The sequence below is a fragment of the Juglans microcarpa x Juglans regia genome, chromosome 1D (genome assembly GCF_004785595.1).
Source record: "Juglans microcarpa x Juglans regia isolate MS1-56 chromosome 1D, Jm3101_v1.0, whole genome shotgun sequence".
Lineage (NCBI taxonomy): Eukaryota > Viridiplantae > Streptophyta > Magnoliopsida > Fagales > Juglandaceae > Juglans > Juglans microcarpa x Juglans regia.
The window spans coordinates 19038383-19058778 of record NC_054594.1 but is presented as its reverse complement, the minus strand read 5'-3'; the positions used below and the strand labels follow the sequence as shown (position 1 = coordinate 19058778).

At 38.2% G+C, this 20396-nt stretch overlaps 1 protein-coding gene across 1 annotated transcript; it reads right to left on the bottom strand.

Moving 5' to 3' along the window:
• Positions 1-419: 419 nt before the first annotated feature.
• Positions 420-2703, bottom strand: LOC121238568 (huntingtin-interacting protein K-like). The gene is made up of 4 exons (XM_041135497.1): positions 2448-2703; positions 2207-2262; positions 820-886; positions 420-730 (listed from the first exon to the last, which is right to left on the bottom strand). Exons 1-4 carry the CDS (start codon positions 2577-2579, stop codon positions 650-652), a joined length of 336 nt encoding a protein of 111 aa, XP_040991431.1. The 5' UTR covers positions 2580-2703; the 3' UTR covers positions 420-649.
• Positions 2704-20396: the final 17693 nt, after the last annotated feature.

Genomic DNA, 20396 nt, shown 5'->3' with positions numbered 1-20396 from the left:
TAAATTAAAGGAATTCTTTTATTCATCAATCATATATAACACATTTGGTAAGAGAAATAATTAAAAAAATCATGCCTAGTGTGTGGTCTTTCTTTAATATTTCTCTCCTTTTGGTTTTGGGAAAGATGTAGAAGCTTTCCATTCACCTTGGCTTGCTTGGTTTAATGTCAGTATCGTTGGTCATATTTCCGCCGGTTTTTTGCACCAAAAGCTTAAAATTACGAGCACAAATTGATGTATCAAAAATCAAACGTTAAGATCAAAATGCAAGTCAAAACTATATGAGTGATGTGGCACCAATTACAGCCAACTCAGTTTATAAGATTTTTGTAGCAAAACTTGTAACACGTTTGGCATTTTCCTAAACCTATGGGCTAAAAATCAATTTGATTTCAAAATCCAGGGGTGCACCGTACGCATCAAAGCAACCTGGAACGATGACTATTGTGTTATTCTGGTATTAATTGACTGAAAAGCATTAATCAGCATCCTAACTACTCGAGTCAATTCACATGATGCCAAATGCATATTTCATTAGCAAACATGTCTGTCATGAAGACAAGATAATATAGCTGCAAGTCCTCATCGTTCATATTTCCTTTTCTTGGTTAAGGTCATGATTCCTATTTCAATAACTCCAATGCCTTTTCTACCTAAGCAAATGTCGAATGGCAGCAACAGCGTCACCTTTGTGCTCCCGTAAGGTTCTCTCAGCCACCTTTGGGTCCAACTGTTCCCAATGTTGACCAAAAAACATAAGCCTTTGGCAGCAAAAGAGATATACGCTAAAGAGCATGGGAAATATATGAGGCAACAAACCTCGAGTTCATTTGCGATTATGTCAACATCAGCTGCCCTGATCATAACAGCAGCCAGTTCTTTCTCTCTGCATGAAAGAAAAAATCATCTTTGATTGAAATACAGTGAGAATAACAACAAAGAAATGCAGAAATATAGTAGTATAGGGTGAAATTATCCCCAACAAGCAAACTCAAAGAAAAAAAATAATTTGTTGATTTGATCTGCATCATGTAGTTACTAGTTTTTTTATTTTTTTAAGTAAAGCATCATGTAGTTACTAGTTAAGAAATTAATAGTAGCTAATACAGTTATGTTGCCAATAAGCCTGTGATTCTGGTCATTACTACTGTCATGGTTATAATAGCATAGCGGTGCGTTTAGTAAATTTAACTTCCACCCGTCAAGACCACATGCACCAAACGACTCTGATAGTGTTATAGTTCAAAATAGTCTGAATTGAATTACAACCTGTAAGAATTCCTATTTGCCTATAAGATGTTTAACAATATAAGACCTTTTATTAAAGCTTTTCTCCACTTTTTTCAATAAGAATATTTTTACAAGTTTTTTCAATAAGAAAATTTATTAGTAAAATATAAATAGTACCATAATAATTGAAGCATGTGAAGCTAAAGCAACATCAAGAATGCCACAACCTTGAGCACGCATAGGTGATGCTCTAGTATATGTCCCTTGTACTTGGGCTCTTGCCTATTATTATGATCGATAAAACTTTGTTTACTACTAAAAAAGAAAAGAAAAGAAAAAGAATGCCACGACCTTGCTATGATGGGGACCTGTTTTATGTATTTTAGAGACACAAACATGTAATCTTTCAAAGGAAAAGGATGACAGAATGCATACTTGCACAGTATGCATGAAAATGAATATGCAAGGCAAAGCAAAGATTCCAACGTATTCAACAGAAAAAACATCCATAAACGTGGTTAACCAAAAAAGTCCACTATTGCAGTCAAATACATACACACACAAGTAACAAGAAAACCACAGAACCAGGTTACATTAATCACAATATAAAGACAAAAGACATCAGGTATCAAACTCCAGCTACCAATATTTCCGATGGATTAAAAAAGGACATAAAATAATCATTAAAATTTAGTTTAATTCCGTTTTAAAATAGTTTTAGCTCTTCAGAAAGCACAATTTTACTATGACAAATACCGTTCAGAGCTTGTTGAGAATGAGTAAAAGCCACACTGATTTTCCACATTCAAAAGAAAAAAAAAAAAAAGAAAAAAAAATCAGAGAAGTATTTATACAAGTTCAACTATTAACTACAATATATACTTTACGACTATAAAACGTGACTTTATGATTTGATCAATCTCTTAGCTCGCGAAATCAAAAGCAAAAAATTCAAAATCATAGAATCCGTACTTACCTCATTTTTGTAGCTTTCCAATCCGCTTCTGCTGATGCAGCGATCGACGCCATCGCCTGACACGTCATCCAACAAAACCGTGAGGAAAAGTAAACACACAATCACAATGAACACTAAAATCTTTTCCATTTTTTGAAATGCCAGTGAGTGCGTCTCAAATTCGTTTATTTTCCTGCGTTTTATTAGCATCCAAACTGAGAATAAAGTCAAATTTCAGAGAGAGAGAGAGAGAGGATCGAACCTCTTGCACACGAGTGGAATCGAGCTGGCGATCTTCGACGCGGTCGGTGAGCTTGTCGAAGGCTTTGCTCTGTTGCTGCAAGTCCTTGGAGTCCACCACTCTCTCAATGCCTCCGTCGTCTGTTCCCTCCATTGTTTTGATCGATGGCTTTCTTTGCAAAAACAAAAAGCGAGAATCTATAACCCTAACTCTACTAGCTCTGCTGTGGAGTGTGGACGACTGAGGAGCCCGAAGAAGGAAGTCAAGTTTTCTGTATTATTCACTTACAGTCGGATACAATGTCGCACAATTATTTAAAAAAATTAAATAAATACGAAATTCATTTAAAAAAAATTAATTTTTTAATAATAAATTTTACTATTTTACAAAATAATTATATGACGTTTATACATTCCATAATTATATGTAGCATTACTTTTTTATTTTCTATTCGCTTAAGTTCCAAATACAAGAATATATCATTTTATTATTATAATTTTTTAAATTTTTATATAAAATATAATAAATAATTCGATTTTTTAAATTTTAAAATAATAATAATATTAAAATTTAATGCAGAAATCGAGTGTGTGGGGTGCAAATCGGTAAGACTTTATCGCCATAAATGCGGCATATAAGCGTCGGCACCATAAATGCAAGAACTTTTTCCATCCTATCCCATCATATGGGATATCCACTTCTAAAATGTTAATTGTCTTATTGATCTGCACTCCACACACTCAATTCATATATGCTAACAATGTGACTCTACGGCATCACCATAAATATGACATATAGCTCGATAGTGGCGCCATTAATGCGGCGTAGTTTCTTGGCCTTGTGTTTATCTCTTATGAGCTATAAATGGCTTGATGTTGATAGATTGAGGAACCTTCACATTTCCTGTCGTGTTCTGTGCTCTGTGCAAATCTCTAGGTCTGATCACAGTCGTGGGATGTCAGGCTGATCTGTCATATTGATTATTTGATTTTTTTCCAGGTAGATGCTTTGCCCCCTGCGCGGTCCTAGTGGCCCATTGGGCAGGTATTGGGTCGAGACCCAGTGGGCTTTGTGGAGTGGAGAAAATCCCTTACAGTTACCTCGCCAATTCCTCTCGGTCAGGTTACATTTCGCATTGAGTGGCATTCATTTGGTTCTTGCATCATGACTTCGTGTTACGCAGCCATTTATCTGCACATCGTATCAATAGATATGCTCTGTAGAAGTTGGCCAAGGTGGCTCCACCCCGAATGAATTCGTCAGATTTTTGTGGCGATCGATGATGACTACTATCGAACTGGAGGAGTTGAAGGTGACCTACAAGGTCCCTTTAAAAGTGGAGTTTGTGGTGCCTTCCCCCACCGAAGGGGTAGTGGATTCTGAGGGGTATGGCACCAAGGTCGTGGTGTACTCCACCATGTTCTCCTGTGGCCTTAGGTTGCCATTTTGCTGGCTAGTGCGAGAAGTTTTGGACTCCTTCGAGTTGGTGCCTACTCAACTTCCTCCCAGTGCGTAAAGGATTTTTGTTTTGTGCTACGTCATTTGGCACCGCATGTTGAAGGAGGCCGAGGCAGACTTCTAAACCTCACAGCTCGCGAGTTCTTCGTCACTCACAATATTGTGCAAAAGGGTCGGCAGCTCTATAGCTTCCAGTCGGTCCAAGAATTGGTTCGGTTGGAGGCACAACATATTGTCGTGAAGGGGTATAACTGCCGATTCTTCTTCTTGTCGGGTGATGGATGAGAGTACCTAGTCGGGCAGGCCCTTAAGTACCGGTTTCTCGTATTTGCAATATTTGATACCGTTGGTGGAGACACGGCTGCCGCCCAAACCAACCCCACAAGAGGCACTTAGGCTCAGGGTCGTTCGTGCCTAGGTGAAGGTGCATCCGGACGACGTTTCTTCCGAGGGTTTATTGACTGAGGACAACCTTCCCGATATCTGGCCCCCCCGGCCAACTTCCGTTCTGATGTGGGTTTCCCCATAAACCCTGTCATGTCGCCTGCTCGCAGCCGCTCCCCTAGCCCTCCAGTAGAGGGGAAAGGGAAGAAGCCCTGAGGATATCGTCCACTTGGTCTGATTGTAACAATGTCCCCATCCCTCCAGAGGGCCTGTCCATTTTGGCGCTTTTGATTCGGCCCAAACCAAGGGCGCCCAAGAAGATGGCAACAATAGCGAATCCTCCTCGTGTCGTGCCGCCAATCCAAGATGTTGCTGTCGGGCTTGCTCCTGTGGTTGAGGTCATTTCCTCCGATGATGACGAAGTGGCGGAGACTGCTGTTATGGCCGATAAGGTGATGGCACCTGGAGTTCCCAATGAGGGGAAAGGCAATGAGGTCGTCGAGGAAGTTTTGGCGTGCCTTCGGAGGACCGTTTTGCCTGGCCATGCCAATCGAGTCCATGAGATGGAGGGTAGACTCCAGAGGCTATTTGCAGGGGTAAGATTTTAACTTACTAACTCCTCAGATTCTTCGTTTATTTCTTTTCTTGATCTTGAATCTGAATTTTGTGATAGGGGTTGGAGCTCCTGGCAGCCTTCATCGTGGACGACCAAAAGGAGGTGAGGAAAGAGAACCGGGCTCTTTGTTCGCTCACACTGTTGGCCTTGGACTGTGCGGCTAAGGAGTGAAAGCAGAAAGAAGAAGCTAAGAAGGCCCTTGTTGACTTGATAAGGCCCTAGGGCAAAGTTGGTGAGCTTCGCATTGAGGCCTCACTTGCCTTCGAGGTGATGGAGACATTGCAACAGTCCCTTGACAAATGCCAGTTGGAGCTTGAGCGGTTGTAGGCTGACAACCGGAAGCTACGCCAATAGCAGGACTCCGATAGTTGGACGAATAAGTGGCTGACGAAGCAGGTCGAAGATGTCAACGAGTCTCTGACGAAGAAAAGGAAAGCCCTGGAGGAGGAAAGGAAGCAGAAGAGAGAAGCTGAGGTTGCCCTGGAAGAAGCCGGGCGGGTTCTAGGAGCTCGTAAGGCTACTATCCATAGCCTGCGAGAGGAGTTGTCTTATGTCCGTGGTATCCGTGACGAAGACTCACATTCTTCAGAACCCCCTTGCAACCTCAGGGTCATGAACGTGGGGGATTTTCCTTCACATTAGGAGTCTTTGAAGCAACGTGCTCTCCTCGGGAAGGGTCTAGTTCCGAGCGGCCTTGGTGAAGACCCTGTGGGGAACGATCCCACCCATTGAGGGTGGAATTTTCGTGTAGATCTTCTTACTCTTCAATGTTGTTGTTGTCCCAAGCCTCCGAGGCTTTTTCTTGGCAACTCTCATTGCCATTTCTCTGCTGTTGTTGTCCTTCCGCTCCCCCTTCTCGTTCTCGCCATTCTGCTTATGGGGTTTTGCTTGTTTTCACCCTTTTGCTCATGGAGCTCGCTCGTTCTCACTCTTTTACTTATGAGGGTCGTCTTCAAAGCCATTCCTATCCGCTATCTTCACTTTCTCCAACAGTTTCTCATACCTCTCCACAGCCAGTAGGAGGTTTCGGGCGGCTCCAGGGCGACAGCTATCACCATAAGACTCAATTAGTTGCCTCACTACATCCCTGTTGATTTTTTAAAGGTAACCTCGGGCGTATTGACACATCGTAATGGTGGAGATCTTTGTCTAACACTTTCATGGAACATTATTTGATCAAGCTCGATGGTGACGAGTCGCCTTCATAGTAACTTGTTCCTTATAACCCTACAACTTTACGTTGTAACCTGTCCCTTGTAGCTTTGCAGCTTTATGTTGTAACTTGTTCCTTGTAAGTTTGCAACTTTATGTTGTAATTTGTTCTTTATATCTCTACGGCTTTATGTTGTAACTTGTTTCTTGTAGCTCTGCGACCTTATGTTGTAACTTTCAACGATTAATAATATTACCTTTTATTGATTATATCCGCATCCCTTTTTCATTGTTCTCTTTCCTTTTTTTTTTGGTTGGCCGACCTGGGGGGGTTCGGCTGCTAGGATTTGCCACACAACTTTTGCAGCCCACCCCACCAGTGCTTGACCCATATCTGATGACCTTGCCAGCCGGCAGTCTTCCTGTTCGTGCCCTCTTTTTTTATCCATGTAGCTGTTTTCCTGGGGCCTTAACAATTTTGTTTAATGGGGTGGGTGGTCTTCACATTATCCTTTAGCATAGATTTGTTCTTCGGGCAGTCGTAGGGCTGATCCCGCTCTCCGTAATGGGGAGTCAAGTCGGCCTTGGACCCGACCTGTCTCTTCAGCCCACAAGGAGGTAAATAGCCTGGGGAGTTTGAAATTGTACTCGCCTTTCTCAATTAGCATAGATTTGTTCTTTATGCAGCCGTAGGGCTGATCTTGCTCTCCGCCACGGGGAGTCAAGTCGGCCTTGGGTCCGACCTGCTTCCTCAGCTTGTGAGGAGGTAAATAGCTTGGATAGTTTGAAACTATACCCACCTTCCTCCATTAGCATAGATTTGTCCTATTCGGGAAACAAGAATGTTATCATTATTTCACTTTTGTCTGCATAAACTAATGTCGCAAACCTGGCTTATCTGGTCTATGCCGCATAGTGCTTGTTCGTGATGTGCGTGTCGATGTTCTGTGTTGCTGATGTCCGCTTTGATGATGTCCACGCCTTTCGCTTCATTATTTGGGCAATCCATAGACTCGGCCTGCTCTCCATCAAGGAGATGTCGGAATGCCTCATGCTAAATCACTTTTTTCTCCCCTGGGGAGGTAATTCAGACAACGATGTGACTGGTCCACTCCTTCACTGTGGTGGGAGTCGGGGCAAGTATTTGGGCAGCCTCGGGGCTGAACCCGCTCTTCTTCGTGGGAGGAACAAGAAGACCTTTGGCTCATCTCATCCCTTTGTTCCCCGCGGAAGGTATGTTGTTCAAACAGTTTGTTCTAGACCCGCTCTCACTTGTTGACACCGTAGGAAAGAGTAAGTTTGATTCAGGCTAGAGTTGATCTCACACTTCGTTGTAGTGAGAGCCGGGGTAAGTTATTCGGGTAGCCGCGATGTTGATCCCGGTCTCCACTGTGGGAGGGATAAGACAACTTTTAGACTTACCTTTTCATATGATATCCCGCAGGGAGGTAAGTTGTTCAGGAAGTCTGTTACTGAACTCACTCCCGCCCGTTGACGCTTAAGAAAGAAGGTAAGAGCTTTTTCCTTCGGGTAGCTGAGGAGTGACACACACTCCACCACAGGAAGGATAAGGCAACCTTTGTTGTCCCACGGGGATGTAATTCAGACAACGATGTGACTGATCCGCTCCTTCGCTGTGATGAGGGTCGGGGTAAGTTATTCGAGACATCGTGGAGGTAGGTCCCACTCTCCCGGATGAGGAGGTTGAGCCACCTACTCACCTATCATCCTTCGTGGGGAGGTAGGTTGTTCAAGTAGTTTGCTTTGGACTTGTTCCCGCCTATTGACATCATAAGCAAGGGTAAGTTTGGGTCAGCCTGGTACTGATCTCACACTTCGTCGTAGTGAAGGATGGGATAATTCATTCGGGGAGTCGTGAGGCTGATCTCGCTCTCCACTGTAGAAAGGACAAGGCAACCTTTAGGCCTACATTTCCCTATAGTATCCTGCATGGAGGTAATTCGTTCGGAGGGTCTGTTACTGGACCAGCTCCTGCCTGTTGACACTTAACAAGGATGGTAAGTTTTTATCTTTGGGTGGCCAATGACTGATCCGCACTCATCCGAAGAGGGATAAGGCAACCTTTTAGACATACTTTTCCCTTTTTGCCTCTTGAGAATGTAAGTTGTTAATGGAGCTCTCGTTTAGTTGACTTTGCTGATGGAGATTGTTGATTTGGTCGGATGGGAGTTCGCTTGATGGGTTATGTTATGTTCTTGAAATTAACCATTGAAATACAAAACTTCTTTTATTAGGGCCCGGAACAGGTGCACGAAATGTATAAATTCATGACAATAAATCGTCTTAGCAATAATATTTTCGCAAATGCTCGGCGTTCCATGGGTGTGGCAGCTCATTTTCTTGGGAGTCTTTGAGGTGGTAAGAGCCTGGGCGGTTTATGGTGACGACCACGTAAGTTCTTGGATGCACACGCTTGTTGAAGCATCTCTCGGCTATTCTTTTGTTGGTCATGGTTCTTATTTCAGCTTCTAGTCAAACTTTTTCTAATAGGTCTAGCTGTTGTTCTAGCCACCTATCGTTAGATTCTTGTTCGAAGTGCTGAATTCTGTAGGTGGGAATTATGATTTCTATGGGTGGCATCGCCTCATGGCCGTTTGTGAGGGCAAAGAGGGCTTCCCTAGTTAGGGTTTTCACCGTGACCTGGTAGGCCCACAGAACGGCGGGGAGTTCTTCTGCCCACGCCCCATTTCTGTCTTTGAGCCACTTCTTGAGCATTCCCATCAGCGTTTTGTTGGTCGCATCAACTTGCCCGTTAGACTGGGGACGTCCCGGGGATGAGTACTAGAACTCGACCCCCAATTCCGACACCAATTGTGGTAGTGATCAGAATCGAATTGCCTCCCGTTATCCGATATGATGGTGCGCGGGATGCCAAACCAGCAAACTACCAACCTCCATAGAAACCGCGTGATGTTGTTCACTGTGATGGTTGCTAAGGCCTCAGTTTCGACCCACTTGGTGAAGTAGTCCCCAACCACTACTACAAACTTCACTCCTTCTTTGCCCAGGAGAAGTGGGCCTACCAAGTCGATTCCCCATTGGGCAAGAGGCCAAGGTGACGTGATCGACGTCAATTCCTTTAGCAAGCAATGGGGCATCCTGGCGTATTTTTGGCAGTTTCGACACTTCCGCGCTGCGGCTATTCGTCTAGCCAGCCTTTGTATTTCATTTATGTTTTGAGGTGGGGCCATGTTGAGGATGGCCTCCACCTTCTCGGGGTTGGCTTCGATTTCGCATTCTGACACCATGAATCCTAAGAACTTTCTTGACTCGACATGAAAATCACATTTTGCCGGGTTTAGCTTCATTTGATACTGTCGTAATATCGTGAAAGCCTCCTTTAAGTCGTTCAGGTGCTGTTCTAGGGTTCCACTCTTAACCAGCATGTCCTCCACGTAGACTTCCATGTTCCTTCCTATTTGGTCCTTGAACATATGATTGACCAACCGCTAGTAGGTGGCGCCCACGTTCTTAAGCCCAAAAGGTATCGTCGTGTAATAGTATAAGCATCGGTTAGTGATCAACGAAGTTTTCTCTTTGTCCTTAAGGTTCATACAAATTTGGTTGTACCCAGAGTATGCATCTATAAAGCTTAGCATACGATGACCCGCCATGGAGTTGACAATCAGGTCGATGCGAGGAAGCGGGAAACTGTCTTCGGGCAGGCTTTATTGAGGTCGGTGAAGTCAACACATATTCTCTATTTGCCGCTTGGCTTCTTTACAAGCATCACATTGGATACCCATTCCGGATAACGGGCTTTACAAACTTGTCCTTGTACTCAGCAAGAAGTTGTGTCATGGTGGTCGGGGCTTCAGTTGTCATTTCCATGCTAATCCTTGCCTTGACTTCTGGTCGGTCTGGGTTGAGAATGATAAGCTCCAATGGCCCGATTGGTTCCGCTTTCTGGAGCTCCTGCTTATATCGAACTTTGCTCATGACCTCCATGCAATTTGGAGTTGGCGGCAAGGCGCAGGCACCCTTCGTAGGATACACCTCGCTTACCCCGCCGTTTGTTGGTGCTTTTTGGCGATTGTGCGCACAACCTTCTTCTACTGCGCTCTTCTTACTTTCATGAATTCGGTTCTCTTGATGATTAGCCTCCATGTTGCTAGTAACACTGGTAAGTTTCTGAGTTGTCTGTAACGGACTACCTCATGTGCATGAAGTACACGTAAAACCCAATAGATATCTCACAGACGGTGCCACTGTTAACGTCGTGTTTTGCACACCTTTGGGCCAGACTTCAACAACTCAGATCTTTCGAAATGGGCCTGCAAAAGATGGGAGAGATGGTAACTAGGAGAGGGCGGCCTTGGGGCCGGGGAGTCTTTGATGCCAAAGTTAGTAAATATTCTTGAAAGTTTGTAAATAAGTGAAGGAATTCTAGGGATCAGAGAGTTTTCTCGTACCTGGAACTTGTTATTTGTACCATAGGTTGGGGGAGGTGTGGATTATCTTTGTCTCCACAGAGTTTGTACCTCTACTGTTGTTTCTGTTGTCAGGACTCTTTAATACAGCGTGGCTCTGCAGTGGCACCATAAATGTGGTGTATAGATTGATAGTGGTACCATTAATGTGGCGTGGTTTCCTAGCCTTGTGTTTATCCCTTGTGAGCCGCAGATGGTCTGCTGTTGATAGATCGAGGGCCCTCCGCATTTCCTAATGTGCTCTGTGCAAATCTTTGGGTTCTGTTTGCGGCTGTGGGATGTCAGGTTGATCTGTCTTATTGATTACTCGACTCTTTTCCTCGACTCTTTTCCAGGTAGATGCTTTGCCCCCTACGTGGTCTTGTGGCCCCTTGGGCTGAGTATTGGGCCGAGATCCAGTGGGCTTTGTGGTGTGGAGTGAAAAAAATCCCCTTACTCTCCGTATAGAAAATAATTAATTTTAATAATTATAATTGAATCAGATCTTGTGATTAGTTCTAGAAATTAAGAATTAGGCAATAATAATGATTTGTTTTGTTTGGATCCGATATATATACACGTGTGTAATTAAGATTGAAGATCAGTTAAATACACGTTGAAATGAATAGGACTCAATCCAATATACTTGATCTAATATTATCTTAGAGGAATGTGATATATTACCCTCGTGATTTCTCACTTTTATCTTATTTTGTAAATGTGACACTTCTATTATTCTTTAATTATCTCTTAATTTTTTTTTAAAAAAAAAATTACTCAAAGAGTTTATAAGCAATTTCACCGCATCATAATGAGATGGCGGAGGAGTACGTAGAATTTTTCTAATATAACTAAAAACTTATTATCATAACATGATTTATAAATCATACACGTGTACGCATCAAAATTCTTCATAACTAGTTCAGAACTGTCAAAGAGCCATGGCCGTCCCTCGATAACTTTCTCTTTATCCGCTACCGTTTCAAACGTGATGATAAAGAGATTTTTCTGATATTCCATGAAGGATGCCGCCTTACTGATCTTCCACACCTTCCCCATTATTATCGAATTAGTTGGGAGCTGTGGATGCCATTATGAGGTCGCCACCTATTAATCATTCCTTAGTCAAAAAGAGTTGAATTTTGCACCACTCGGGTGAGCAATTAATTAGTATTAGTCCACAATAGCAGCCATGCACGCGAAACTAAGCAAGATCTCCTCTATAAAAGGCACTGTTACTCGATTTGCTAACATCAAGTGATCCTTTCTTAAGAAAGCATTCTTAATGGATTACGTAAAATTTATATTTTTATAAAATTTAAAAGAAATAATTTTATATAGCCTATATCATAAATTATATATTTTATAATTAATATCTAGTTTGTTGCAGTATCATCTCTATATTTATAGAATACTATTCACACTTATATAAATATTTAATTCATTTTTATTTCTATTTTTTACTATATTCATTTCTTTATCTACTTTATACTTTCTACTTTATTTGAAATAAATAAAATATATTAAAAATCATAATATTTAAATGATATGAAAAAAATAGATAAACTAATGTATGTTATATTATAAAAGTCAATATGTAAAATAAAAAAAAATAAATTTTAGTGATGTATTTTAATAGATAGGATGGAGAATCCATTGAGAGTGCTCTTATACTTCTATAGTACGTATATTTGGTTTCCAAAGAAGATGGAAAGCTTTCCAAGTACCTTGGTCATGTGTTTGTTGTGATGTTGGTGTTGTTGGTTATAGGCCTTGCAGAAAGTCGAAAATTAGAGAAAGATGAGTTCTTTGATGGCAGAGGAGGTGGCTTTGGAGGTGGTTCTGGTGGAGGCTATGGAGGAGTGGTGGTGGAGGCTTTGGAGGTGGATTTGGAGGAGGAAAAGGTGGTGGTGGCAGCTTTGGGGGAGGAAGAGGGGGTGGTGGTGGATTTAGGGGAGGAAGAGGAGGTGGTGGAGGTTCTGGAGAAGGGTAATTTGGAGGAGGAAGAGACGGCCGTGGTGGCTTTGGAGGTAGTTCTAGAGGAGGGTTTGGTAAGGAAGAGATGGATGAGGCTTTAGAGGTGGTTCTAGAGGAGGAAGAGGTGGTGGCAGTGGCTTTGGAGGAGGCGGTGGTTCTAGTGGGGAAATTGGTGGTGGGTTCTAATTATCTAAAAATATTAGTGATCTTAATCGCGATATCAGGTAGGGTTGGAGAGTGAGATGAGAATTTTTAATTTTAAAAGTTTAAAATATTATTTTTTAGTATTATTATTGTTTTGAGATTTGAAAAAGTTGAATTAAGATTTGAAAACGTTGAATTGTTTATTATATATTTTGTGAGAATTTGAAAAATTTATAATGATAAAATAAGATGAAAATTTTATGTCTTATCTCATTTATAATGTAAATCCATGTGCAAGCATGTATGGATAAGATACTTATAATGTAAGAGGTGGAATAAAAAGTAGCATGCAAAAACGTAATCACCCGTTGAATAAATGTAATCTGGCCTCTAGTTCCATATTCCATCTTACATAACTAGCCAAAGGTAAAATCACTTGGCAGGCAACTCAATTTTACCCACTACAAAATGATTAAAATAAAAAAAATAAATGTTACAATCATAAATAGTTCTCATAAAAATAAATTTATAAATTGACATAACTTCATATAATATATTAGATCTATTTTACAATAAAAATAATTTTACATCAAACGTACCATATCAAACCACGTTAGTTTATAAGTTTACTTTTGTATTTTTTTTAATGATTAAAACATTTTCTTTACAAATTAAAGATAAGATCAAAGAGCCAAACTAACAAAACTAGAAGCACTGTGCACGCGTGGTTTAATTATATATATATTATTATATTGGAAAAAGCTAAACGCAGTCTCGATTGAGGCCTCCCCGCGAACGACATCCTACGTGGAAACAAAACGCACCGTTTTATTTACTCCAAAACGGCGTGTTTTGTTTCCACACATATGGCTGCCTTCTGAACTCTCATACGGTGCGTTTTGTTTTTTGCTTCTTGGATCCGTCTCCCTCCCTCCCAAGAAGTCTCTGCTCTCCCAGGGCGATTTCGAATTCGCCCCTTCTTTCTCCCCGTAATCACTCGATCTGCATCATCATTCGTGGTCTCCTTCGTTTCTCGATTTTTCATCGCCCCTTTCTTCTTCGTGAATTATGGAATTGTACTCTGTGGCCTTTTTGCAAACAATTGGTGTGCTGCTGTTTTCTTTACCACAAAATAAAAAATCTAAAATACTATAATAAAATGTAATGAGTTTGAAACTGAAAGGAAGATTATTACCAGGTTCGCAGCAACTGGGCAGCATAGATCTCCTTCTATTTTCTCACTACTTTGAAAAATCTGTTTTTCTCAATGTTAGTAGAACTGGGCAGCAAAATATGTTGTTCTACTAAATTGGGCAGTGCCGAAAAGCATATTTTCGTTCGTTCGTGGTTACCAGTTCAATCGAAAAGCATATTGACGAGAGGAGGAGTGCCGAAATTGTTAATCAACACTATTTTTGCAATCGACGAGAGGGGACGAAAATCACGCATTGAAAATCTCAGTTCTCCCGCTCGTTCTCTCATTCTCAGCCCTCTTTCTTCTTTTTTTTTTTTTTAAATAAGATTGCTGACGTGGCAAAATGCCACGTCAGTGGTGTCCGCGCGCAGGCACGGCCTTGTGCCTGCCTGTAGCAGGACTCTATTATATTTATGTGTGTTTTTCAATTGGCATTCAAGAATTCAGACTTTCAAGATAGCCTAGAACAAGGAACATCTATAGTAAGATTTAAATTTTAAAATTAAATTTACAAATATCATATGATTGTTTAAGAATACTAGAACTAATCATGTGAAAATAGCATATGTTGAACACCAGAATTAATATGATTAAGTTAATGATTTTTTATGAGTTATTTAGTTAATTTATTAGCGCTAAGGACTATCGAGAGTGGGTTTCGACACTATCCACCGATAAGGTCTTTTCATATATTTTTATTTTCTTCACGTATTTTTTTTAATTTTGTTAAACATTTTAAAAAAGTCACAACATTATTTAAAAATATTTATTATCATTAAGTGAAAAAAAAATAGAACCAGAACCAATTATCGAGAGGAGAAGCAATTCCCATTTATTAATTACTTAATCTTATATAAAATAAATGGTTAAATACTAAACAGACCTTGCATGCACTAATTTCATTCGCCCACATATCGATTGATCTTTGTCATGCTTTCATTTGAACTTTTCGCTCAATAGGAATGCTACGTACAGTTGTGAAGTATGCAAGTATTATATAATTATTTTAAAAAATAGTAGAATCTATTAATAAAAAATTAGTTTTTTTTTTTATATAAGTCTCGTATTTATTTATTTTTTTAAAAAAAATTGTACAGCACATTTTACAACTGCAAATATTATTTCTCTTTAAGAAAATCTGAAAAAAGTATGCCGTGATTGTGTTCATGTATTCGATATAATTGGTACTAAAAAACTTTGAAGGTTATCAAACCCACTGCAACGATTGATCTTGCTAAAATAAGCATGTTGCGGTCAGTTTGGGTGTGCAATGCGATTGAAATTTATTTAAACTTGTACACTAATATATATATTATACCACACAGTAAAATATGAGCAATTATATATATATATATTAATGCATTTTATAGTATTATACTAATATATTAGTATATTAGTATATACTATATTATACTATATATTAGTATTATAACTATAGTAGTATAACTACAGCTAGTAATATGACTACTATTATACTAGTATTATAACCAATGCTTTGAATACCGTATCCGTGACTGTTTCGGTCGAGACATTGAAATGAGATATTTCGATATCAGTACCGTTTCAAAATAGTCTATATATGAATAAATTATATATAAATATATATATAAATTATAAATAGTTTGATATGAATTGGAGGGTCAAAAAATGAAAAAAAAAAAAAAAAAAAGAGAAAAGTGTAAAGATCGAAATATCAGCTGATACGAGCCGAAACATAGGCCGGTACGGGTTGAAACCGCCGAAATTTTGATCGATATGAAACAACAGGCTTCCCTATACTGGCTACACTACAAAAACAGTATATTTCAACCGTACCGGCCGATACAGTACGAAATTCAAAACATGGATTATAACTACTAGTATATAATACTATAGTACAAAAATACTAGTATATAACTATAGTATTATAACTACATATTATAATATTATAGTTATACTATATATTATTATATACTATATATATACCAATATATATAGTATATAATAATATATAGTAGTATGTGTATATATATATATATTATAAATAGTATAGTAGTACAAGAGTATAATAGTATACTAATATATAAATATATATATATATATATATATATGTTTAATGGTAGTTAAGTATGTAATTATATAGTATACTTATATAGCCATTCGAATGGAGTACTGGCCCGTTCGAACGGATCGAGATCATCGAAAAAATGAGAAGTTTCACGAATTCACGTGTTCGAACGGGCTTGTAAATAGTTCGAATGGCTAAATTCTCTGTTTGAAAGTAAAAATTTATATTCGAACAAAATAAATTAACAGATAATGCGTTTGAACTGGATCATACGCGTTTGAACGTTACTGATCGATACAAAATACCTAGTTCAAATGTGGAACGGTTTACATTCGCACAACGTTGTTCGAAGCCCATTCTCTGTTGTAGAAATGATGGAGTGAAGTCTACGCTTCACTCCATGTTAATTTGGACCGATTAAAACCAAGAATCATTGGTTTTCACATTCGGTGCTGAGTAGACTTAGCCATGCATTTCATGGATAATTGCATTCGAACGACTTTAAACTTGTTCAAACATGAATTTTCAAACAACCATTTTAGTGTTTGAACATGAAAGAATATGTTCAAACGTTAAAAATTGAGTTGACGGTCTGTTTGGATAGGTTTGGGTCTCTGTTTGAACGTAACATTTATGTTGTTTGAAGGTCATAGAATTTATATTGTTCGAACAACCTATTTATTCATTCATATGGTAGTAAATGTTCGAACATATTAAAATATAGTTCGAACAGTTATATCTCGCTTGAATACTGGTCGATATTGTTCGAACGATATTGTTTAGCATTCAGATTAAATACTTGATCATTCGAACATATTAGTTCATGTTCGAACGAATTTGTTTCTATTCGAACATCACAGTATATAATATAATTAGAACTTTATATTTTATTTATATTCGTTGTGATTTTATGAACATTAAACTAATGGCAAACATAGAAAGAAAACGTGGGAGAGAGAGCCAACCTAGCGGTGAAGCTAGTGAGACGAGGAGGCCAATATTGGTAGAGCGAGAAATCATTATAGATGACTTTCGAGATTGTGAGTGGGATGGACTAAGCTTCTTTTCTATTATCAACGATAGAGGATGGGGTTTAATTTGTCAGTAGAAGGGTGTGGTCTATCCAAACCTGATCAGTGCGTTCTATTGGGCCATGGGTCAGATGGAGGCTAATGAGAAGTCCTTCACGTTTACCATTCGGGAAATGAGTATTATTATCTCAACAAATATTATTGCTAATTTTCTTGGGTCTCACAGGAGCTTGGTGCATACCCTGCACAACAACTGGCTACAGGGACAAATGATGAAGAGCTATCGAGGATGAGGCTCCAGCAGATGATGGTTCCACACACGATGAGATTTTTCAGTTGATGCATGACGATTCGGCTCCTCCATATGATGGCAGCAAGTTGATCAAACATGTAGATTGTATCGCATTTTTTCGAATGCTGAATTTAATTAGTTTCTATAATATTGATTCGAAGAAACACGAGACTGACTTTGGCATCGAACGAGCTCAATTTCTGTTACAAATAGCACAAGGAGAGCCGATTGTTCAGCCTTTATACTTCCTCCTCCGCATCCGATCTGAGTCACGGTTAGGAGTGTAACCGGTCCAGTCCGGTTTTAAATAAAATCTAGGACCGAATTGATATGTACCGGTTTTGTATTTTTCAAAACCGATTACGCATCGGTTACCCTCCTAAACCGGTATTTCCGGTTTTACCGGTTTCTGGTCCGGTCCGGTCCGATTTTTTGATTTTTTTAAAATGTAAGTTTCACAATTTGTCATTAAAAATTTGTTTATTAAAAAAAAAACCGATTTAAAAAAATCTATTTTATACTTTTATTAATATATTAGACTATATAATAGTATTAATATTAGACTATTGGTATAGTTATAAGTTATATATTAGTATTAGTTATAAACTTTTAGTGATTTAGTATTAACATTTTATGTAATAATTTATAAATTATAATAAGAAATTATTTCATATATGAATATATATAATTATATATATTATATATAAAAATTTCACATAAGAATTTATAATTATATATAATATATAAAATTTATATATACAATAATATAAATATTATTTTTTATATATATTTTTTATCAACCGGTCTGGTTCGAAAAATCCTAAAACCGGAACCGGCCGGTTTTCACATTCTAAAAACTGGTCTCGGACCGGTTTGGTTAACCGGTCCGGTCCGGTCCGGTCCGGTCCGGTTTTTTGATTTTTCGGTTTGAATTTACATCCCTAGTCACGGTATTCGAGTGGAGGTAGTTTGCCATATGCATTGATTATCTCTAACCTCCTAGTCCAATTGAGGGTTAATGTGTTAATGACAGAGCAGAGACAACCACAGATCGGACTCCTTAACAAGATCTCCTTCAGCAAGAACAAGAGCCACTTGCGAAAGGCTCGAATTAATGTTCCAGCGGCACAAGATAGTGGCATGGAGCGTGATCTAGCTTCTACTGATGTTGGTGTTGATAGCCAAGCTGCAGGGGCTACTATCACGGAGATATGATTCCTGCTCGAAGAGCATCGCATACTTTTGATCCAAGACATGGAGAGGATCGTGGAGAGGATCATTGTACCCATCATAGTTTGACTGCAAGGGATTGAGGGACGCATTACTGTCATCCAAGCAGACCTGGATAATCTTACACAGTAGTTTTATTTTTTATTCGACTTTTTGTGTTGTATCGAATGTTGTCAATTTAATTACTATATCATTTTTATTTGTTATATATAGCTAGCTTGTTTATTGTCAAAAATCATTTTCCTTATTTAACTAACTGTTCATGATAGTAGAAAAAATGACACTCTCTAGAAGGTAATTTTTTTTAAGTACAAATTCTTATTTACCATAATAAAACTCATTAGTTAATTTTTAAATTAATTATATAAAATTCTTAGGAATATGAAATATTTTAATTTACCATAAATAATAATAAATTTGTATAGGTAGATTTTTTATCTTTTGAAAATGATAACTAATAAATTCAAATAATATAAAATATTTGAATATCTTTCAATAAATTTTTATAATTAAACGGTGCTGTTCTAACTAATGTTATGAGTATTCGAACGGTTTATAGATCCGTTCGAACGGTACTTGTTCGAACATAAAGGTACCGTTCAAACTACGTTGCAACTATCCCCACTAGATTTATTTATAAGTTCCCACCAAAAAGTTAGTTCAAATGATTAGATATAGCGTTCGAATAAGATCTAACTTTCCTCGAGCATAATTGTGTATATGTTCTCACCATGATTATTATTCGAACAGTTATGTCAACATTGGAATGTAAATTAAAATATTGTTCAAACTTGTATTAGAGTGTTTGAACACTATATCAACATCCCCACTAGATTTATTTATAACTTCCCACCAAAACTTCAGTTCAAATGATTAAATATATCGTTCGAACGGTTTCGAACTTTTCCCGACACAATTGTATATATTTTCCCTCCACAACTATTATTCGAACAGTTATGTAACCATTCGAACGGTCATTAAAATTTTGTTTGAACGTTTTTTGTTTATATTCGATCGATTTTCTTTTTTTGAGAAGCTATATTTCATTACAGAAAGTCTAATTCAAACAGATATTTTTCTGTTTGAACGCATGTAAAATTGCATCTATGTTTTGAGATAAAATTTAATTTTCATCTTAAATAAGTATTTTTAAGGATGAAATTTAATTTATCCCTAACAACTTTCATCTATAAAAATCAAATCTCTTATAGTGAGCTATATATGGTTATGTCACTCCGAATCGAGTGATTAAGGCCATCGTTATAATCATGTGGTTATAGATCATCACGCGCATAAAGGTTGATCATATATATATATATATATATATATATATATATATATATATATATACAGTCGTTAATTGATAGGGAAATTATGTACATCTAGACGACATTTTTATACATGATGCATGTCCCTACATCAATTAATAGAAAGGAGGAAATAATTAATATATTTTTTGTTCAAGGTAATTAATCGTACGTTCATGTTAAAACTACATCAATTAATAATTACAAGAGTATATAAATGATGTATAATAAGTACTCTCATCTAAATTCATATCCTTTTTGCTAAATTAATATATCATTATGATCACAACTTCATTAAGATCAAAAAATATAATAAAATTAGAGATATAGACATATGAAATGAGGTAGACATTAATGTCTATTTTTCTCGTTCTAAATTAATTCTAAAATTCAAATAAAATTATAAAATCTGAATCCATATTCATTAAAGACGTGTACTGCCGGATGATTAGAGACAAATTTAGAAAATGAATGACGGTGGAGTACTGTAGAGTAGTACTTTGGAATTAGTTGGTAGGAGGGGCTGCTATTATGATTTCACCGGCCATTTATTACTCCTATTCAACACGAGTTGAATTTTTCGCCAATCTCACTCAGTGATGGCTTAGCAGTCCAAAACCTAATGCACGCAACAGCCAGTACTCTGTACGCCTCAACTACATTCATTAATGTTTGCCAGCTGAATCCTTACACTATAAAAAGCACTG

Bases quoted from the DNA above. Each gene is read 5' to 3' on its own strand.
- LOC121238568 (XM_041135497.1), bottom strand. From the start codon at position 2,579: ATGGAGGGAACAGACGACGGAGGCATTGAGAGAGTGGTGGACTCCAAG. The intron at 2,263-2,447 runs GTTCGATCCTCT...ATGACGTGTCAG, and splicing joins ATTCCACTCGTGTGCAAGAG to GCGATGGCGTCGATCGCTGC. The intron at 887-2,206 runs GTAAGTACGGAT...TCTTTCATGCAG, and splicing joins TGGAAAGCTACAAAAATGAG to AGAGAAAGAACTGGCTGCTG.